Source organism: Dermacentor albipictus, chromosome 9 (assembly GCF_038994185.2).
Source record: "Dermacentor albipictus isolate Rhodes 1998 colony chromosome 9, USDA_Dalb.pri_finalv2, whole genome shotgun sequence".
Lineage (NCBI taxonomy): Eukaryota > Metazoa > Arthropoda > Arachnida > Ixodida > Ixodidae > Dermacentor > Dermacentor albipictus.
The window spans coordinates 92,782,008-92,803,379 of record NC_091829.1 but is presented as its reverse complement, the minus strand read 5'-3'; the positions used below and the strand labels follow the sequence as shown (position 1 = coordinate 92,803,379).

At 42.8% G+C, this 21,372-nt stretch overlaps 1 protein-coding gene across 6 annotated transcripts in view; it reads left to right on the top strand.

Annotated features, from left to right (window-relative positions):
* Positions 1-21,372, top strand: part of NfI (Nuclear factor I) — a 91,264-nt gene that overhangs the window by 25,201 nt on the left and 44,691 nt on the right. For all 6 annotated transcript variants that reach the window (XM_065447556.2, XM_065447559.2, XM_065447554.2 and 3 more), the window contains exons 6-7: positions 7,776-7,832; positions 15,350-15,415. In XM_065447556.2, coding sequence (XP_065303628.2) covers positions 7,776-7,832; positions 15,350-15,415 — 123 coding nt within the window. The remainder of the gene's footprint in view (positions 1-7,775; positions 7,833-15,349; positions 15,416-21,372) is intronic.

Here is a 21,372-nt window from a genome sequence, read left to right as displayed (position 1 = left end):
CATCCACTTTTCATCATGTGTCACTCATGAATCTGTTTGCTAAGCACCATCACACATGCAAATCTAATATTCAGCGCGGAAGTTGTACACTCACGATGTCCATGACTTAGCACTACGAGCACTAGCACGTCTTATTCACTGCTTATCAAGTTCAGTCATGCAGCTGTGCTTTTTAAATTTTTTTTTTGCCTTAGTACTAAAAGCATCATTTCAAATACAGGAACAGTCGACAATGCTATACTGGCCCTGCCTAGAATTACACCTACAGTTTAGGTTGCCATTGGGAACACTTCTACAAATTTTTCTAATTTGGAGTGTAACTTGGCATCGGAAGTTGTGTTCAGTGATAATACTCGCATGTTAATAGAGACCAAAAAGCACCCAGAACATGCCATGAGAGTTTAGTGAAAATTAAAATACAGTAGACTTCCGTTAATTCGACTCCGGTTAATTTTATCCTGACTGAAGGTCTCGGCTGGTGCCCATGCATTTCCACGGGTCGAAACTTTCGTTATTTCAATGCTAAAATTGGCCTTCACCAGATAATTCAGACATGCACCTGACCCATATGATGACCCCAACAGCGACCCCTTTACTGGCAGCATCTGTTGTACAGATGCTGTTGCAGTTGTACAGGAAAATGCGATGCACATAGTAGTTATTGCAGAAATAACTCAACAATTCACAAAGCATGAAACGTGAATATAGCACGGTAAATTTATGGCTAAGGCAGCACTTGTCGTCTGCTTCCAACCAGTGCCTGCATACAAATCATTGTCGTGCTCACCTCTCACTGTATCCAACACAGCACTACATAAATGTGATTGCGACTACAGACAGAAACACGTTTATAAAAAATTATGGCAGAACTCATTGCACGATGACTGTCAATGATAATTCAATTAGCATTCATATTTCTGAAAACACTATTTCTGTAGTAATGCTTATTTAACACCCGTAGTGGTCATTGTGAGACTTCCGTTGCCTTGGCTTTATGTGACATTCTCCAGTGTCATCCTACTTTGCTATGGCACTTGGTTTCCAAGGTCTCCTATGGGCGTGGCTGCCTGACAACTGTATGACGCCGACTTAGTGACGACAATGGAATTGCAAAGGAGGGATGACGTCAATGGTGGCATGACGACATTGAGATTACGATTCTTAAATGATGACGCTGGTATAATGACAATAGCATGACAACGACGACATGAGGACAGTGGCGTGAGAGTCAGCTGACGAAGCTGGATTGATGACAATCGCATAAAAGTGACTGTGGGACAATGACAAAATGACAGCGATGGCATGATAATGGCAGTGTAATCACAATCGAATGATGACAGCATGATTATAATTAAATGACGAAAAAGGAATAACGTCGACTGATGACAAAGGTGGTACGATGACGACAACATAAGGACAATTTGATGCTGTTACTGAAATGACAATTAATAAAGGGGATTAACAACCACCCGATGACAAAGCTGTGATGACGACAGCATGACAAGAGTCGGATGGCGAAGTTACAATGTCAACGATGCAACGACTGTGATGGCATCACAACTACGGTTTAACAAATGCTTGACAACGAATGCATGACAACACAAAGATGATGATGGCATGTCAACGGTATGAGGACATTGTTATGATGAAAAGTGTATAATAATAATGGCATGACAACTGTATCCAGAAGGCTGTAGGAAGACAATGGCATGACGATGATGGCATGACAAGAATTGGATGACAAAGCTGGAGTGATGACGATGGCGCAATGATGATGGCGTGATGACGATGGTATGACAACGGATGCATGAAAGTGGCTGTGTGACGACGCAATGATGATAATAGAATGACAACAGTAGTATTACGATATAATGATAGATTGCTGTCGATGCAGTTTTGAAAGCAGTATGACAATGCCATCATGACAAGAATGGAGTGACGTTACTGAAGTGATGACTATGGTAAAATGACAGCTTGACAACGACGGCATGATGATAGTTGGATGACGACAATGGAACGATTGTGATGGTGTGACAAGGAATACACGATGATGACTGTGTGACGACAACACAATGACGATAATGGTATGAGGACAATAGGATGATGACTAGTGTATGACAACAATAGCGTGACAAAGATGGCACTACTACGATTGCATGATGATGACAGTATGAAAATGGATACAGTATAGTGACTGTCTGACGACTATGCAATGACAATAGCATGACAGTGGTGGCACAATCACGATTGACTGACGGCAGCATTATCATTGTAGAAAGTAGAAGCATGATGCACATCGATGGAATGGCAAAGGCAGTATGAATATGGCAGCCTGGCAACAGTAGGAGGACATTACTTAATTGATGATGGTAAAACGATAGCGTGACGACGATGGCATGTCGAGAGTCGGACGACAAAGCTGGGATGACGATGGTGCCATGAACACGTCACCATTATGACTATGGTTTAACAATAAATGCGTGACAACGAATGTATGTTTGTGTTCTATTTAGTTGTGTGGCACATTTGATGCACTTCGACCTTGTCAGACACTGTTTTAGAAGCAGCGAAGTTTTTCTACACATTTAATCAGCACATTACGTGTTTTATTGAATTTAAAGTGTATGGAAGCATGAACCTAGTGTCCCAAACTATCAGACAACTTGGGTCACTGGTTCAGTGTAGAAGGCGTTACGATGACAGCATAACAAGCGTCCAATTGTGAAGCAGGAATGACAACGATGGAACGACCAGGTTGGAATAAAGAACACGAGCACATGCCTAATGGCCCAAGCCGGTAGACAACTTTGGCCATTGAGTTAGCGTAAGAGGACAGATAGATAGGCTCAAAATGCCTGCAGCAGGCAAAGAATGCTAATCACATCAAAATTTCCTTGTTGTTTTCCATGTTAACACTGGAGGATTACACTTTGACCAGTAAGCTTTCCATTGCAGTAAGAAAAAAATGTGTACCATGAAAATCAATCGTCGGTCCCTTCATTTCAGAGTAAGCAAATGTGCCTTCATCAACGTAGAGGAGTGACTTGTACAAATGCCAGTATCCCTGATCAGCAAAAGGCGATTCTATCACCTGTATGCAGTAAAAAAAGAACAAATGTTTCTGTTGTAATTAGTTGTGTGGCACTTTATGCACTTCAACCTTATCAGACACTGTTTTGGAAGCAACAAAGTTTTCTACACATTATTCAGCATATCGCGTGTCTTATTGAACTTAAGGTGGATGGAAGCATGAACCGGTCAGCAGTCGAAATAAGCAAAAGACATCTAGTGTATTGGCGGAAAAAAGCAGCGAAGAGATTGATATAACCGGATCCATTACAGGCACAGGTTGTGGTACAAGGTAGATATATAAGTTTTGAAGAAGAGAAATAAGAAAGAAAATGCTAGAACGAAAAGTGTGTATAGCATACCTGATTAACTCGAGCAGGCTAGGTGGCTATTTGTTACCGCCCCGTTTCCAAGGAGATCCGAGTAAATCATTATCATCAGTTGCATTGCAGAACAAAACACTAAATATTCTTTTGGCAGTCCATATCATGCTGAAAACATGAGATGTGACTTTTCCACATAACACGGGATCTCGAGTGACTACAAACCTTTGCACAATGCTGTTGATGCCTAAGAAAACACATGCCGAGGGCCATGTAACTAAGAGTGCCAGCTGCACATAACTTTTTCCGTCAGCAATTGCTGGCTCGTTCATGGTCAAATTTTTACGTCAGAGTTGTATGCCTCTACAGCAAAATGACCGGTATAATGAAGGATCGATTATGCCCAGGCCAAATTCCTATCTTTCATATGTATTGTGAACACCCCTCCAATGAAGACCACTGCAACAAGTTAGCCTGTATAATGAAGGAATTTAGGCATCCCCAACAGCTGATTTGTTGCTTTGCAATGAACACCATGTAGTGATGCCACTGCTGTGCTCTGCAGATGTAGCCTAGGTGCACTACAGTCGAACCCAGCTATATCAAACTTGCAAAAAAACGCCTGTCAGTTCTATATAGGGCATGATTCAATACAGGCCAGATAAAGAATTGGATGTCATAAAAGGGCATACCATTTATAACATCACTTTCTTGGGGAAACTAGCATAGTTTCGCATGAAATAGTCCTGTATTTTTTTCTGCTTGGGCAATTTCGCTGCCTGCAAAGAACGCACTTCTCCACACTCTCTACATAGTCGGAGCAGCTGAGGCCACAACCATCCACATACACGCAGAAGCACGGGACTAGTGTGAGTGCACCAATCACCTCGGAGAATGTGGGCAAAAGACTACCATCGCTTTCCTCATTGTGCCCACTTTCACTTGTGCTCGGTACGATGTCGGCAATGTTTTCTTCGTTTTCGGCCTCGCCCGTGGTCATGACACCATCATCTGCACTCACAAACTCGTCGACCACTGACTCGTCAGCGGCTTCCGGAAATTCTGGTAGCTCGCTCCAAACTTCAGCAACACCTGCAACGGCTTCGTCCCACTCATCAGAATTTACAGTCATCACTGGGCACGCTGAAGTCGGCACGTCTGAAGCAATTTCGGATGAACCACTTGTACATGGCCATGCAAACGCATCAGGCGCCACGGGCACCAAGTCGCGAGTTTGTCCGCTTGAGCACTAATCTCCCCCTTATTCCTCAAGATCATGATGAGAGTGCTCCTCGGAATCTTGCACGCTGCGGGGTCATCCCACTTCTTACCGTGTTCGACCCGATTTATGATTTCAATCTTCACGGCGAAAAGTAAATTCTGCTGCTTCATCATGGCAACACTGTGGGAGAAGGCCCACAAGGTGCAAACACAATGAACCAGAAAAGGAGCAAGACAACTCGCACTTGCGTCATCTTGCGTAATGAGGGCACAAGAGCCTCTGATTGGCCGCCTGGGCAAGCGCTGTGGGTGGGCCAGGCTAATTTTCTTGCAAGGGTGTGTCGACGGCTCGCCCGACACAGTGCGGTCATGGTAGAGAGGGCGCTTAGATGAAGCCGCGCCGCCGTGTTTCCCTGCCATTGCCAGGGAAAGCCAACTTTTGGGGGCACTTTTGTGCCACGTGTTGTTCGATAAATCGGTAGTCGCTCTTATTTTTGATGGATGTAAGTGCAATTTTTGCTATATATACTCATTGCAACTATACCACGTTCAGAAATTGTTCGATATACAGAATAATTCGATGTGAACAAGTTCGATAGTCGGGTTCGACTGTAGTACTAATGACTGCATGACCGTGCTGCTGTCAGTAGTAGTCGTGCTGCACAGTTCTAGGAATTACTCAACTCATACGCTGCTTGTTGCAGTGTATCAGCGGGTGCGGCAGCTGATGAATATGTCGCATTTGACAACACTGTGGAGGTGTAATCACCACTGACGTTCGACAACATCTTCAAAGCCATATAAGATGGAAGAATTAAAGAATGCGAATGTCAACAAAGGCAACAGTAGTGAGCATCCTGTAAACGAAGCAATGATTATGCTGGCAAGAGAGGCATTAATGGCGTCACATGATCTGCAGCTTTACTTAGCGCAGGTCCGGCATTTTTCCATGCAGTATGCTTTGAATCTTCGTGTAATAAGGTTTGGCTATAGTCACATGCACATTCCGTTGGACCAAGCGTGCAGAAAAATGTCTGCGACTTATATGTGCAAGTTTCTCTTGAATTCATGTTGAATAACATGCGCATATTTTTTAACGTGCATAGCTTGCTCTCATGTGAGCAGCACGGTGTGTGACCTTTGCCACAAAGTGAGCTGTATAACGAAGGATCGTGTAGTTCCTCAGCACTTCGTTATAAAGGTGCTCGACTGTAGTTGTAACACGCACTTTCAAACTGTATGAGCCGCATCACTGTTGCTGTAAGCAAGTTGCACTGGAAACTTGTGATGTTACTATCACTGTGCTAAAAGAAGGCCTGATCTCAACTTTTCTTTTAATTCTATGTTAGCAAAGTACACCAAAAGCCACACGTTAAAGAAAGAGTGCATCCAGTGGTCTGCAAATGCTCCGCATTTCCTGCATGTACTATACTGCTGCCATGCCTGTAATTCCTGGAATTTAGTCCTGTGGTTAATACAATGTTCTACATCCTCCACCTAGCTCATGAGTGCATGGCACTGGCTGACGCTCCCAGAGTCAGATCTTGCACACATACACAAATGCCCAAGAAAACTTACAGGAGAACAGGTGTCACCTTAGCTGTACTGGTAGAGCATCACACTTGTAATTTGGAAGATCTCCCACAGGTTGCAAGTTGTTTTTCAAATGCAAAGCATTTCTTGGCAAACATTTGCCACTTTGACAGCATCTTTCTGTCTGTCTATCTAGTTGCCTACTTCTTGGTGCTCTCATGGTCATTTCGTTAACTTGGCATGCACCAAAATTGGCGTAGCGCATGACAAGAGTGTATGATGAACATAAAATGATAGTTCATGACATGAATGTCATGACATACGTGTCATGTAGGTCGTGAAACAACCGCTTACATCTTGTTGCTCTCACGCTCGTTTCGTTAACTTCACTGCTTCACATAACATTGATTCCCACCGGGCGTGGGATTTGCCAGCTCTTTTTTTTTCTGTTCACTTTCATTTCCTTTTTCCTTCTCATTTTGACATATTAGTTAAAGCCACAGGTACTTTCCCCTAGGCTTTCCTTGGCTTCATGTGATCAAGCCCCCTTGGTTCCCCTTCTTCTCATTCATTTACTATATGCGTTGGGGAAGTCGAGGTTTTGACGGAAGCCCGTCTGGTCGGGAGGTATCATGAAGAGGGGTAAAAAGGACACTGACCACTGAAAGAATACAAGAAAAGACATTTCGGCTCCCCTGACACAAGCCTTGTTCCCAGTGAAATCAAGGACATGTGATACAAGGTTTATACGACTTTAAAATATGACGTAAGCAGCGCGATGACATAAGTAGATGGGGGGGAGGGTTCTGTCATTCCGGTTGAGGGTGCTATCTGTCATTTGGATTAGGAAGGATTCCAAGTAGTGTCCTGAAGTCAGATTTCTTTCTTTTTCTAATATCTTAGCGTTATAACAATCAATCCTGTGGCTCAAGTCACCTGCATGTTCTGCCAAGCCATTTGATGCAACCTTTTTCTTTTTCACATCATTGACATGTTGCTTCAACTGCTGTTTGAAATTGTCTGTCTTGCCGATATATACGCAGTCACAGTCTTCACATGGAATCCCGTAGACAATGCCAGGAAACATTTTTAAACCGTATCATACTTACCTATTAGATATTTTCATGTTTTTGAGCAAGTTGGTGTCTATGTTTGTAGTGTATTATTCTGCTAGGTGCAACGTAAGAAACACAAAATAGAGAAAGAATCTACACTGTACTCTTCCTCTGTTTTACGCTGCTTATGTTGCACCAAGCCGAATAATGTACAGTCGAATGCCTCTACATTCTACTTGTAGTATAAAGAATTATTCCATATGTCATGGCCAAATTTTACAGACTTTTTCCTGGCGCAAGTTTTTCTGTGGTCAAAATGTATCACCTTCTACATGAGCGACGTACTAGGTATGTCCATGCGCATAGGCTACCACTGCAGCATCTCATTCATGTGAGGTCATTTTTGAGCTGTATATACCTGTACTGCTTGCGGTGTTTCTTTCAGTTTGTGTATTCTGAGAATGTGTATTCTGAGAAAGCCAGAGGGATTATATTATAATTTGCAGTTTTCTAACTTCTAGTTTCATTCTGGTTTAATTAATCGTCACTTCTTTTTCTGTGTGTATGTGTACAGAGGCTCTCAGTGGTTTGCGGGATGCCGTCTGTGATGGAGATAAAGAGGATGATGCAGGTAAGTGGTTGTTCTTGCTTTAATCATGAAGTAAACCCATTTAATGGGCTGGTGAAATGAACAGGCATAGGAAAAATGTTCTTTAACATGTAATGCAAGTAATACAGAAGTAATACAGCAACCATACATTTATTTGGATGTGGTAGGGTCACAAATGAGCTTAAAAATTCTGAAATTCTAAAAAAAAAGAGAACGGTATCATCAGAAAAACCTTGGCAAGAGGCCAGAAAGCTTTGTTTTGTGCATTGCTATATGCGCCTAAACTTCAACACGATGAGTGGGGAAGTGGAGCAGGTGAAGATGTGCCCTGTCGCTCGTACGTACTAGTTGTACTAGTACATACGAGCGACAGGGTACGTATGCTTTTCATGTGTGCATACTTGTTTTGCAATACCAAGACAAAAGCACCGTCAGTGCCTGCACCAAATCTACATTCAATGGCTGCAATGTGGTGAACACATTGTCCTTACAATCTGCGTACGAAATGTACACATACCTTATTTTATACATAGCAGGCAATGCTTAATTGCCCAAGCAATTTTTGTGCTGCCCACATTCATGACCAAAATGTAGTGTGTCCCGCTTGACAGTAAGAAATAGGACTGCACTACGTAATTTGGCATTACATTGACTTAACCTCTGACGAAAGTGAGAGATTGCCATCCACCCGAGAGTAGCATAAAGCTGCTAGAGAGGCGGGTTTTCCAGAAAGAAAGCTTCGTAGCTGAAGGAAAATTCGTCCTGGTCCAGGGGTCGAACCTGGGATCTCGCCTTTCCCTTGCAGTGCTGCCGTCTCAATGAGTCCTGCTGTGCTCATTTGCCAGGTTGGCTTTATCTGTTGCAGTCACAATATATGAAGCAGTTACCAGAAAGTAGACACGGCAGCTCTGGACCATGATCGTGGAATGATGAGCAGAGTGACATGTTTGCCCCACCACACTCATTGGACAGCTTCCGCAGCTCACTACCTGCAGCGGTGACAGAAACATAGTGTATCATTTACTGGAAGCACAAGGCATACAAACAATACGTTAACTCTATAATTAAACATTAACTCCATATAGTCCTAGGATATCCAGAAGTTATTCTCTGGAAGGCATTGCATATCAGATGCCAGTGTAGTGCAGTATGTGTGCAGTGATACATTTCTTTGACGCACTACCAGCATATGTACCACAGGATCGCCTGCAAAATTATGAAACGTTGGGTAGCGAACACTTTCCTTGTCAGCTGAACAACAAAAATTTACAACTCAAAAGATTCTTGAAGTCATCTCATTATTTGACACACTGAGAACAATCATTGTGCACACTCAACAAGCAGTAAGATGCAAATGAATACTTGAGCGGCATTTGTGTGGGCTTGTAAACTTGGACGCTTGTCTTGGCTTTGTTGTGGATGGCAGTTGGTGGTTATTGAATTGACTTGAGCTGAACCATGTCTTATACTCCAACAGTAGTCAGTATATTCTTTCTGTACTTTTTCAACTTCCAGGAAACTTTGACAGCGTATCAAAGAAAACAGTTGCTTTTTCTGCTCAGTAGCTGTGTTGCAAGCTGTAGCGCATGCTATGTTTGAAAAATAGAAAGTCACTCTAAAAGATGTATGAAATTTTAGTCGTTATGTATGTTATGTTTATGGGGCGAGAAAATAACAGAACATGACCATATTTTCGGCTTCCAAAAAGTTCATCAGGAACTGTAGTTAAAATGAAAAATGTAATTCTTGGGTGTTATGTGCCACTATACAATTATGAAGCACACCGTAGTAGGGGACCCCAGAATAATTCTGACCACTCGGGGTTCTTTTGTGTGCACCAAATGCATGGTACACAGGTGTTTTTGCATTTCGCCCCCATTGAAATGCGACTGCTGCAGTTGAGATTTGATCTTCCAGTCTTGGGTATAGGCGCTAAGCCACTATGGCTGGTAGGCAGTTGTAATTAGCTAAGGCATTAATTGTAAGGTTATCACCTTCAAGTCGGCATACCTCGTTGAACAAAATCAAACAGGGAGTTGAGAATGACACATTGAAAACAAAGTTCAACCATAAACTGCTTAGAAATGTGCTTACTTGGGCTGGTCGGTACTTCGGTACTTACCGTGCACCTGAGAGATCATTGCAAGGACAGGAAGAACAAAGTGTACAAATTCAGCGCTAGCTATTATTTCTCGACCACAAGGCAGTATACATATATGGGGTGTTCACTGATGTCATCGAGGCCCTCGTATTATTGCACAGCCAGCATGGTGAAAAGCTAGGCATTATCACGATTCGCTTATGTCTAGCTGTACAGTGGAAGCTGTGAATGGGATAACAGTACGGTGCCCATGTGATGTCACATGAACACTCTCTAGAAAGTCCAGAGGGAGAAAGGAACAGAATAGGGAGAATGGCAAAGATAAGGCTCTACTTGACTGTCACAATGCAAATGGTACAAACACTATTTCTTTGCTGTAAAGCAACAGTGATGGCACGTTCAGACAGATGTATAGCGGAACCTCATTGATACATTCCTGTCTGTTACATTTTCTCAGCTCTTACACTCTCTAGTGCCAGTCTCATTTTGTTCGCAGAGGGCCTTGTGTATTGCCTTCCCATTTGTTACTTTTTCCTTTCCCGGTTGTCACATAAAAAAAAATGGGACAGTTCACCACAGACGTGGCATCATCTATCGGTGGCAATTACGCTGACGGCTGCATATTGTGGCCTTCGATATCTTGTGCTGTTACCTCAACATACGCTGCTGCATGGTGTACCAGTCTTAATCATGCTCTTGGGATGAGGGAACACAGTCTGTCTGTCTGCATGAGGGAACACAGATTGTCTACACAGTAGTGTAGACAATCACAAGGGCACTTATTGCACCTTTCATGCACTAATGTTTGCTAGCTGAGTCGCTATCCACAAAACATGCTGATGGGTGTGCAACAAATCGAGTAAGTCTAACTCACCGCGACCGGATAGCGAGTGAATATGTTCGTCCCATGCTGGACACTAACGCCTGGTCGTTTGTGTGGATGGTTACACGAACGGTGGCGCATTCGAATGATTGTGTTCGTCCATTCCGGTGTCCTGCTCCTAAGCCCCGCGAGATGGTCTTGCAGAAGCAGGGATGCTCAGGATCGGGATCGGCAAGCACCGCTTGCCGATTCTGAGCCAAAGAGGAAGAGCCTACTTCCTGTTGCGCCCGACTAACCCTACCATTAGGTGCCGCTGGCAGCACCACGCTCACGCCATCTCTTGTGATGAGCTGCCACCAGACTGCGCAGGCACTAAGCTATGCAGAGAAGCCGGATCACAGGAGATACGAGACATGCGGGGAAAACAGTATATCAGGAGACGCATGATCGTCGCACATCCCTGTAACGGAAACTAAAAGAGCTTCGTTGGCTCGAAGCAAGGCTTTTATTATTGAACATTTGGTGCAAGGATAGTTGAAAATCGCAACCTTCATTAAGTATGATTCATGATTGCCCCCCAAAAGTGTTTACCATTTAATCTAGCCACCAAGCAGCGATAGTGACTCTACATATTTCAAGGGTTTTCAATACGGCAGAACACCGTTGGTAAATTTTTGAAGGGATTGCAGAAAAAAACGCATAAAAGTGAGGAAGATGCCAATTGCCACAGCAACGTCAGGAATAGCTCAGGATAGCTGCCAGCACAGTTATTAAACATATCAGCACTTGTACTGGAACTGGAGATGGTGCGTGCACAAGCATATAATTAAGGGACACTTACTATGTTCTGTGACAGCAGCCTCTTTCTGCTATTAATATGCTTCACTGTATAACGTGGCTGTACTGCAGCAAAGCTGTCTCAAGAGAACTGGTGGAAACCACAGCCGTGCTGAGACATGCTTATCGAGACTGATGATCAGGTACTGCCATCATTTTGGGGTGTGACCAAGAGGTCCACACCGAATGGGTCCACACGGAACCTGGCCTGCGAGTATACATTTCTCATCTTCTTAGCAATGTGCAAGAGCGAATTTGCTTCTGGAGCACTAAATTTACAGGACGGCCACATTCAAACATAATGTAAGATGCGGGAACATTACAGAATGGCCACGTACCAAATAGAAACATAATGCATAGGAGTCAATGGAATCTGGTCAGGACTGCAGAAACATGACGCAGCAGTTGGGGAAACACGTCAGTGAAGAACTTATCAACAGGGTTCCATGTAGTCTTTTGGCTTTATATTCAACTTCAAATAAAGTTTTATGTGAAAGAAGCTTTCTGCCTCATCTGTACTTCCGCAGCAAGGGTTTATTTAATGTTACATTTTTTCAGAACATGCTTTAATTTTCCTGGTTTTTTAAGAAACGTACTGACAAGGTTCTTTTGAATTCCTTCAAATGCCACCTCACCATCTTTTTCATAATTCCCGCTGTGTTCCTAGCTGCACCACTGTTAACGCTTTTAGCAATGGTCACATTTCCCAATTTCATCACCGTGCTTAGCATTGGTGAAGGACATGTTTTTTGCCACAGATCACGACATACACAAAAAGATTTCAGTGCTGCGAACTCATGATTTCAGGAGGCAAGCTCCACTGCATAGCGAGACACTCTCTCCACACGCCCCGTCTAGCCTCCACAGGCGAAATTCCTTCCCTGCGTTCTCCCATACCGGACCTCGAGGATCGCAGGATGCATACGTCACGGGCCCAACCTTCATTTTTTTTTTCTTCATTTTTTTTTTCAGCATTGTGCATAAGCTGTTGTGATCGTCTGGTTTCGCACAATGCACGATTTTGTATGCTGTGCACAAGCACACATGTCTAGCAGTATAATTCAGTGCTACTCGAATACCGAAGCAGACACAAGCGGACCACAGAGCATGATCATGCACTGGAACACAGTAGAAAATAACACAATTTCGGTACTTGCACACATGACTGCGCGACCGTGGGAACAAGCAGACAGAGCAGAAGTACATCTCTCTTGCTTCGGCGTGAAGTAAAACAAAAAACATGCAGACATTCCATTTGTGTGTTTTATTATTTCTCTAAACTTCCATTTGTCAATTCAAGCAACAGATCACGCAAAACGGATGGTGCCTTTAATAATTCTCAAAGTCACATGTTACCAGGAGTGATGTCACACTGCGGACTTAAGTACGCAGGTGCAGGCATGCGAGTAGGTCACCGTCCAGCTTGCAACGTGGCGGCCGCAGGGAGAAGTAAAAACGACATCCTGTTTGAAATTTCAGATCTTTCCACGGCGCATAGCAATGTAATACTTAGCAGACACAATCGTTGGCGCACACTGTATGCTCTGCGCTTGTCAGCTCAGAATTACCAGACCTGGTGAGGGGCCCTTTAAACTTTGGTACCAGCATGGCCTCCGAGATTGCCTCATTGCGCTACCCAATCTTGGAGGCCATGTTACTGATATTGTTCTTAGGCCCCAGTTGGTGCCATCACCTCATCAGTCATGGAATATACTGAATGTACTGCTTGGTCACGGTGTGTTGAATTAAGGCCAAAACAAATGTAGTGTGGATTTGAAGAAGCTAAACATAAGAACAGAGGGTTTGCTAAGTGTATTCGTAGGCTGTCTTCTGCACATAAAAGACCAGGCCATGACGTTCTTGAGAAAATTGCTAGTTACCACAAATGTGTATCTGATATGTTCAAAAAGAGTCTTGGAGGGGCCCATAAAGGGATGCTAGAGAGAAAATGTTTAGTTAGTATAATAAATTACCCATCTAAAATAAAAATTCACTCTTGGAGTGAGAAAGGGCCTGGTTAGCCTCTTCTGAAGATGCAGGAATTAAAGATGGGGTGGCATAACCACTTTGAATTCCTTGCACCAGCTCGTTGTGACATACTTTATAGGTGGTCATGGATTTTGAACGTGTTTGGTTGGGTTTAGTTCATTTTTTATTGATAAATATGGACTGCATTGTTTTCTAAAGGAGCTAAAGACTAAACTTAGCTAGCTTCATGAACATTTACTGAGCCACATTGACTGAAGATGGAGAAATACTTTCAAGTTCCTGACTTGAAACAGATGACCAGCACTGAGGTTTCAGAGTAAAATTCAGACAATCTAGCTTTTACTTTCATTTTCTCTTCTGATAACCAACCTTTACTGCAATATTCGCAAATATATGGTTTTGAAAGAATTCCTTGTCAGTCTCAACTGGTTCATTATTTCTCTTTAGTGTCCCTGTAAGTATGGTATTTTTTTTCACACGGACTGCACCATATTATGCTGATTCCCAATGTACACCTTCATACAGCACACCATGCAGTTTTCTGCTGACCTGAATTGCATTTTCCTTTCACACCGCTTGTTCTGTTACCATGACAGAAGACCAAAGATAGTCTGTTCTATGCAGCGTGTGACCTGCCCGACTCCATTTTCTCTTAATCCGAATTATAATGTCAGCTACTAATGTTAGCTCTCCAATCAATGATGCTGTCTTCCTCTTTTGCATTTTCTGTTCTACTATAACTTTTTCTGGAGCTCTTTGCCTCTTTTCAAGTTAGTTATACTCCAAGTTTCTGGCCCTTGGTTTAGTACTGGCAGATGGCATTGATTATATACCTCAAACTTCTCTTTTCAAGGATACCAGGGACCTACCGTTCTGAACTTGTGAGTGCTTGCCAAATGTACTCCAAGCTATTTTTATTTGTCTGCAGACGTCCTTCTCATGATCTGGGCCTCTTGTGACTGGGTGTCTCTGAGATAAGCACGCTCCTTCAGTGCTTAAGAGGCACTCTGCTGAGGCTTGCTTTTACAGGCCCCTCACAAGTTCTCATCGGAAACTTTTTCTTCATGCACTGCAAGCTGTAAAGGGCTGTTTGCTACAGAGCATTTGACCACAAAAAATTTTTCATACTGGTTCATTATTAGTGAGGAGCAACTGAAATGTTGCATCGCCATATTGCCAGAAGCTTAGCTTCATCGCCAACATAGACACGCTCCCCTTTTGCCTTGACTAGTGTCTGCAAGTTGCATTCCTTTCCTGCCTTCTTCAATACCAGAGCCAAGGGACTGCCTCACATTTACGTCACGAGCAGCACCTCCTTTCCTTCTTCTCTTCTTTTTTTTTGTTGTGCGACGCACTTCTAGTAACCGTTTTGCATATTCTCCATTGGATGATATACCGAAGTCACGCACCATAATCATAAACATTTTAGGCAGTGTGTCTGACGTAGACTCTCTGGCACAGGCTTTCCTTTGAAATCTCAACTGTTTTCGTGTGGGGCAGCAGTTTGATACGTTTACAGACGTGATCGTGAGTGCGTGAGCTACACGCGGAGCTTGTCTGCTTGCAGTGCGCAAGCCTAGCGAGAGGCTCATTAAGAACCTGCAAATGTTGTGAATAGTATGTTCATGCCAGACTGGTGAGCATCGACTACCACACGCACTTTAGAAATTCAAAAAGAGCAAAAAGAAGGACAAGACAGATGACAGCACTGGCATTGTCGCAGTAACTGTGTTACAGTTACCACATATGCATGCATACCATGTATGGTTACAATTACCACGTGTGCAGGTGATGCAAGCAGCATTCTGGCTACCGGCGTGTTCACATCGGCTGAGCTGTACCGGCTCTCCAAAGGTGAGCCTCACACATTACGCCTGCTAACTTTTTGACAGCGGCACGCCATGCAAACTGCGACTGGTGTCCAACTCAGTGGGCAGCAGGCGAAGTTCACACTTGTTAGCTTGGCTGTCGGGTGATAATGGTTGTGTATGCTATATGCACATTCATGTGCAGTGCTGCTGCCCATATGTGTGCAGTACACATTCCAGCTAGTAGAGACTGTTCTTGCAGTGTAACATTATCTTTCACGGCAATTTTGAAGAACACAATTTGCACATTAAGCTCCTTGCTTATGCACGGTCCCTGTGACAGCGCTCTCTCTGCATAGTATCTGCTTCCTCTGCTTTTTATTCTTGCATTGTTTTGCTTCCGGTGAACACTGGGGGGAAGTTGGCATTACATCTGGCATTGTGCATTCAAGAAATCTAACCACCATGCTTCGCTGTTTGAAGAACACCTATATCTGCTGTCCAGTAATAATAATAAATGGCCTAAATGTTAATCATTGCTTTTTCCATGTCACAAGAGAAATACAAGTTCAGGCCTACGTAACTGCGGTGGAACAGCTTCGCCAAACTGTGCCAAGATGCTATTCTGGCGTAAAATTGCATGATACCTGCACCAAGAAAGTGAAAGAAATGAAAGCTTTGTTCCATTCAGGCTGCCTTGATAGTGAAACGGAAACCGAAACCTAAAGTGCGCTATCATCATCATCATGGAAGTTAACGGAGTTGCAATAGCCACAGATATAGCTGATGCCATTGGTCCCCAATTTGCTGTTTTTGCTCCTTTGTTACATTTCTTTTCGGTGAAGGTTCCTGTGCGCGGCCACTGTGTGATCTTGTTGTTTGGGCTGTTTGTGCTGCAGTTCTGCACTCCTCGTACTAGTGTAGCATACAGCTCGCTCAAGTAGGCCATCGGATCGAAAAGAAGTCTCAGATAATGTTTACTAATAATGCACACATTGGTTGGCATACTTTTTGACAATGCCACTTTAGAAATACCTTATAATATGTGTGCTTTACCACCGGCACATAATTTGCTAGTAGTGAGGACCTTCCTTACCACCCTGCACGATACGAAGAGCAGATCCTGTGGTTGTAATTGAAGCAGCATTCGCATAAGCCAACACACAGTTATGCACTAGAGATTTTGCATGATAGAAGTAAAGAAACCTCTGGACAATCCTTTTAACTGTAACTATGTAGCTTCAAGGTAATCGCACACATTCTATAAGGCATGGCCTTTCTTACATGCTTTTATTAATTCTGTGATCATTTTCATCATCTTCCTTGTTTGCTGCGAGCGTGGCGAACACGCAAATGCCTGTTGCAAGTCAAAATCGTAGACGTGGCTTTATACTGCGGTACACAAACAGGGAAAGCCATTCTATAAAAATTAAACGAGTTTGGTCATTTTCATCCTGAATTGCTGCATTGATGTGCATAAAGCCAGCTCCACTATGTTTATTGGCTACTTCAGTTGATATTGAGCCTTCTGGTGTATAGATGGACATTCGACACCGTGCGAAAAGTGTATCACTGCACCAGTTATATCTTTTACCTCTGACCTGCACCGAAAGGTCAATTGGCTGGTCCACTGTAGCAGCAGCCGTTCTGTTGTTTGGGGACTATTGCCTGTAGGAATAGCTGCATGTTACTCGCCATGACATGTTAATAATCAGTTAAGATGTTGTGGACGTTAGTGTACATAAATTATTTGGTTCAGAAAGCTTAGTTCTTTCTAACTTCATTGTGGATATTCATAGTAAACATATCTCTAGGGTATATGTGTAGTGCCGAGAAAATGTAATATACCGTATTCTCCTGTGCATGCCAAACTTGACAGAGAACAAAAATGACAAAGGATGAGGCTATTTGATGAGTACAGTTGAAACTCGATTTAACGAAGTGATGACCACGCTCGATTTATTTCGTTAAATCGGGAAGTTCATAAAATTGAGACAGGAATTTTTCGGTCCTTTGAAATCTAAAAATGTAATGTAGCGACATGCAAAAGCTACTGTGCCATTGTATTTGCCGCTTGTCGATCCATCTGTTGCCTAAACCATGAAATAATGAAAGCAGCCACCGCTGCCTACTGAGGTGGTGTTGAGTCGGCTGTTCCGTGCATGGCCGTGGTGGGCGGCCTCGACAAATTAAAGCTAGGGATGTGACCATGGCGCCTAGATGTTTTAATGCGATAGCTTTAGAGCACACGCTTGAAGAACTCATCTGTGTCAAAATTAGAAAGAAATCACTGCTCTTTTACTCATTTATTTAAGGAAAAACTTCTTTAAATCAAGTTCAGCCAAGTTTGTTTAGTAATTTGGGTTGATGATAACATTGAACTCTATGGGATACCTGCCAGGGAATGGAAATTTCTTCGATAGATCAAGAACTTTGTAAAATTGGGTTTCGTTAGATTGAGCTTTAACTGTATATGGAAAACACAGTAGCCTTTAAACTATATACATTTCAACACCGCAAATTGAAAAAAAATGACCTTAAGTTGGAGCTGTAAATGATAAATAGATACTAGTTGATGAAAAGACCGCATGACTATGACTGAAGAACTCTTCAGAATGCAATCAGTTTTGCAGCGTCTTGCCGCCGTGCATTTTTCATTTCGCATTTTTCATGCATTTGCTTCTTCACAATGAAAGAACACAGTAATTCTGTATTATACAGGGGATCTGAAGTTTTCTTTTAGTCCAAAATAAACTGCATTACTGTCCTGCATACATTTAGTTCTGAGCCATTGATGTCATACTTGTCTCTTTGTCACCCGATGCTTCACACATCACACCATGTTTACCTCTTGCATTGTCTTATTTGTTCGGCACATTAGGTGGCTTAGACTCACTGTGAAGTATTTTACATAGCTGTTTACAAGCACAAATGGAGCACTGGTCCACTTACAACATCACATTCTGTCAGCTGGACCATACAGTATTGAAGTTTGATATCGATAAGATGAACTTTTGATACAACGTGCGGTGGTTCCTTTAGGCCCGAGTGTGGAAATATAAGAGTAGGTTGCCTTAGACATTGAAGATTACGACAGGCAATAAGGGTTGGAATGTTTATGGTATTGTTGAATCGTACGTGATGCTTTAATTTCTCCAAGTGCAGCTGTCCGTGTTCAGTCAAGGGAATCATTGCATAAGAGGGCAGAAACATGCCTCAAATTTTGGTATGCACAACTCTACAAGTAAAATAACATGGTTAAAAGTGACCTGCCTTGGATACAACAAAAAGAAGGCTGAAAGCAAATTCATTTTGTTCATTGAGTCATTCAGCATGGCTGAAAGCTGCTCTTATGAAACCTGCATTCCTTGTGCTCTCACAAAGCCATTCGATGCATTTGAATGCCCTGCTGTAAAACCACATTAGCTGTCATAGTTTCTTATTGACTCCTGTAAATACCTGTCTACAATGTCAGCTCCAGGTGGCACTATGGTAATGCACATCAGTCCGCATGTGATGATGCAAAATTCAAAACATACAAAAAACATGGTCCAACAATTTTTTGCTCGACAACAAAGGAAAACACATCACTTTAATTTACTTTAGTTTGCGTGAGCATTCATATTATTTGTGAAGGACGACAGTAACTTATTACTCGGTACACCTGCATGTGGATGACTTGTAATCGCTGCTTCGATGCCAATACCATCATTTGCGTTGCCCATAAAGACAAGCTTTCAATGTGAATAGCATTCCCAGCCTACTACTGTATTGCCACTCTGTGTCTATCTATCTGTGTAGGCTCCTTACGCCAATCTTCGACAAAAAAAAAAAAAAGATCCTTAAAAATTTATATGGTGCTGGGTGGAATCAAAACTCTATTGCACACTTTCCTGAGGCACAACAGCCAGACGCTTTAGTGCTGTGTCACGAATGCCCGTGGGCTGTAAAGGATTAATCCTCAGCGGTAGCACGCACTGATGCGCCGCAAATCTTGGAGGCCATGCAAAAGGAAGGGGTGATCGCACGGACTTCGTGGGCACGCAGCTAGATGGCGCAGTGAGTCCAGAGGGAAGCACAAGAGAGGAGCCCAGTTCGACTGCAAAACATGGCTCATACACACCGGCATGTCACCGGTGCGATATCTGAGGCCACACACACAAAAAAGCTTTGCACTTGATGAGGCAGTGCACGTGAGGAGCCGGCTGCAGTAAATGGTGTGATGAGTTCCGGCAGTAGCAGTCCTTCGCTACATTGCTCCTTTGATGTCAATCGCATTAACATTGAGAGTCATTGTGAGATGGGTTCTACTGGAATTATTTTATCTATAGAAAGATAAGCATGGTAAATCATATGGAATTGACATGGTGCACACATGTTTCTGTAAACAACTCTTCCGTAGCTCTGTCTCTATATCCGTCATGCTTAACACCTGTTGCATACTCTAGCAGCCTGGTGGGCAAGAGTACGACAGTGCGTCAAGAGTAGAAATAGCTCCGCTTCATACCTGCCGGGCTTTCAAGTGCGAGACAGGTGGTCATTTCTTCCGGAGTCATCAAATTGCGCCTTCTGGCTTGCTGTTGTAACCTCAAGTGGGAAAAATAACAATTGCCTGTTTGTGTTGAAAGCGGCAACGTATATATATATATTTTTCTTTTATCGTTCAGCAGCTCACATCCATGTCACCAAAGGCACATGCTCAACGAGGACATGAATTTGCCAGCCCTTTTGTTATAATTTTGGCTGTATTTAGACATGCTAGACTTGTCATTATTGCTTTAGTGGCAGCATCAGCATAAACATTTATTCTGCAACTATCTGCTTCTTCGTATGCACCAGGTCACCTTTGTCACCTATAAGACGCATGTTCCCTGATGATAACAGAACGTACTACAAATTTAGCTGTATCTAAGCCAAGAGGGCTACAAACAGTTAGCTAAATAATGCGCAATGCTAACAACTCTGCGCGCTGGGTCAAACATTGATACGTGATGAATTCAGCCTTGTTTATAAACACAGGAATGTTTCTACATCAAGAATTCTCATGTCTAAAAAAGCATTCACCATAATAATCATTAAAAGAAAACTGTCTATCGTATGCATAAGCAATGTTAACTTCATTTAACCTTGTTTATGCCACATTATTACCTCAAATTTTCACCATACGGCCAAATTATTTTTAGAGACCACACTAACACTAGAGGAGAGATGCTGGTAGAATTCGCAGAAAGGAATAAGCTGTGAATAATGAACACCTTCTTCAGGAAGCATAGCAACAGAAAGTGGACCTGGAAAACCCCTATATACGTAATGGTGAAACAAGAAATGAAATAGATTTCATAATATCTGTCGATCCCAGCATAGTGCAGCATGTAGAACTGTTAGGTAGGGTAAAATGCAGTGATCATAGGTTAGTGAGGTCTAGGACTTACCTCAATTTGAAGAGAGAAAGACTAAAATTAGTCAGGAAGAAACAGGCCAGCCTAGATGCAGTAAAGGTAAATGTAGACCAATTCAGGCTGGTATTTGCAAACAAATATGCAGCCTTAGAACAGTGAGATAAAGATGACATAAATGAGACTATAACTAGGCTGGCCTCAGAAGGAGCAATTGAAGTGGGAGGTAACGTACCAAGGCAACGAGGAAGTAAGCTTTCGCAAGTAACAAAGGGCGTAATAAAGAAACTACAAAGAATGAAAGTGTCCAACTCGAGAGATCAGAGAGAAGTTGCGGAACTGTCTAAACTGATGAGCAAGGAGAAAATAACGGATATTTGAAATTATGATGCGAGAAAGACTCGGGAAGCAGTAAAAGATGGACACAGCATGAGATCAGTGAGAAGGAAACTTGACATGGGACAAACCATGATGTATCCACTGAACGATAAGCAGAGTAATACCATCAGCAATCTCGTAGATATAATAAAAGCATTGGAAAGATTCTATACTGACCTCTACAGTACTCAGAGCAGCCATGATACCTCCATTTGAAGTAGTAATGGAC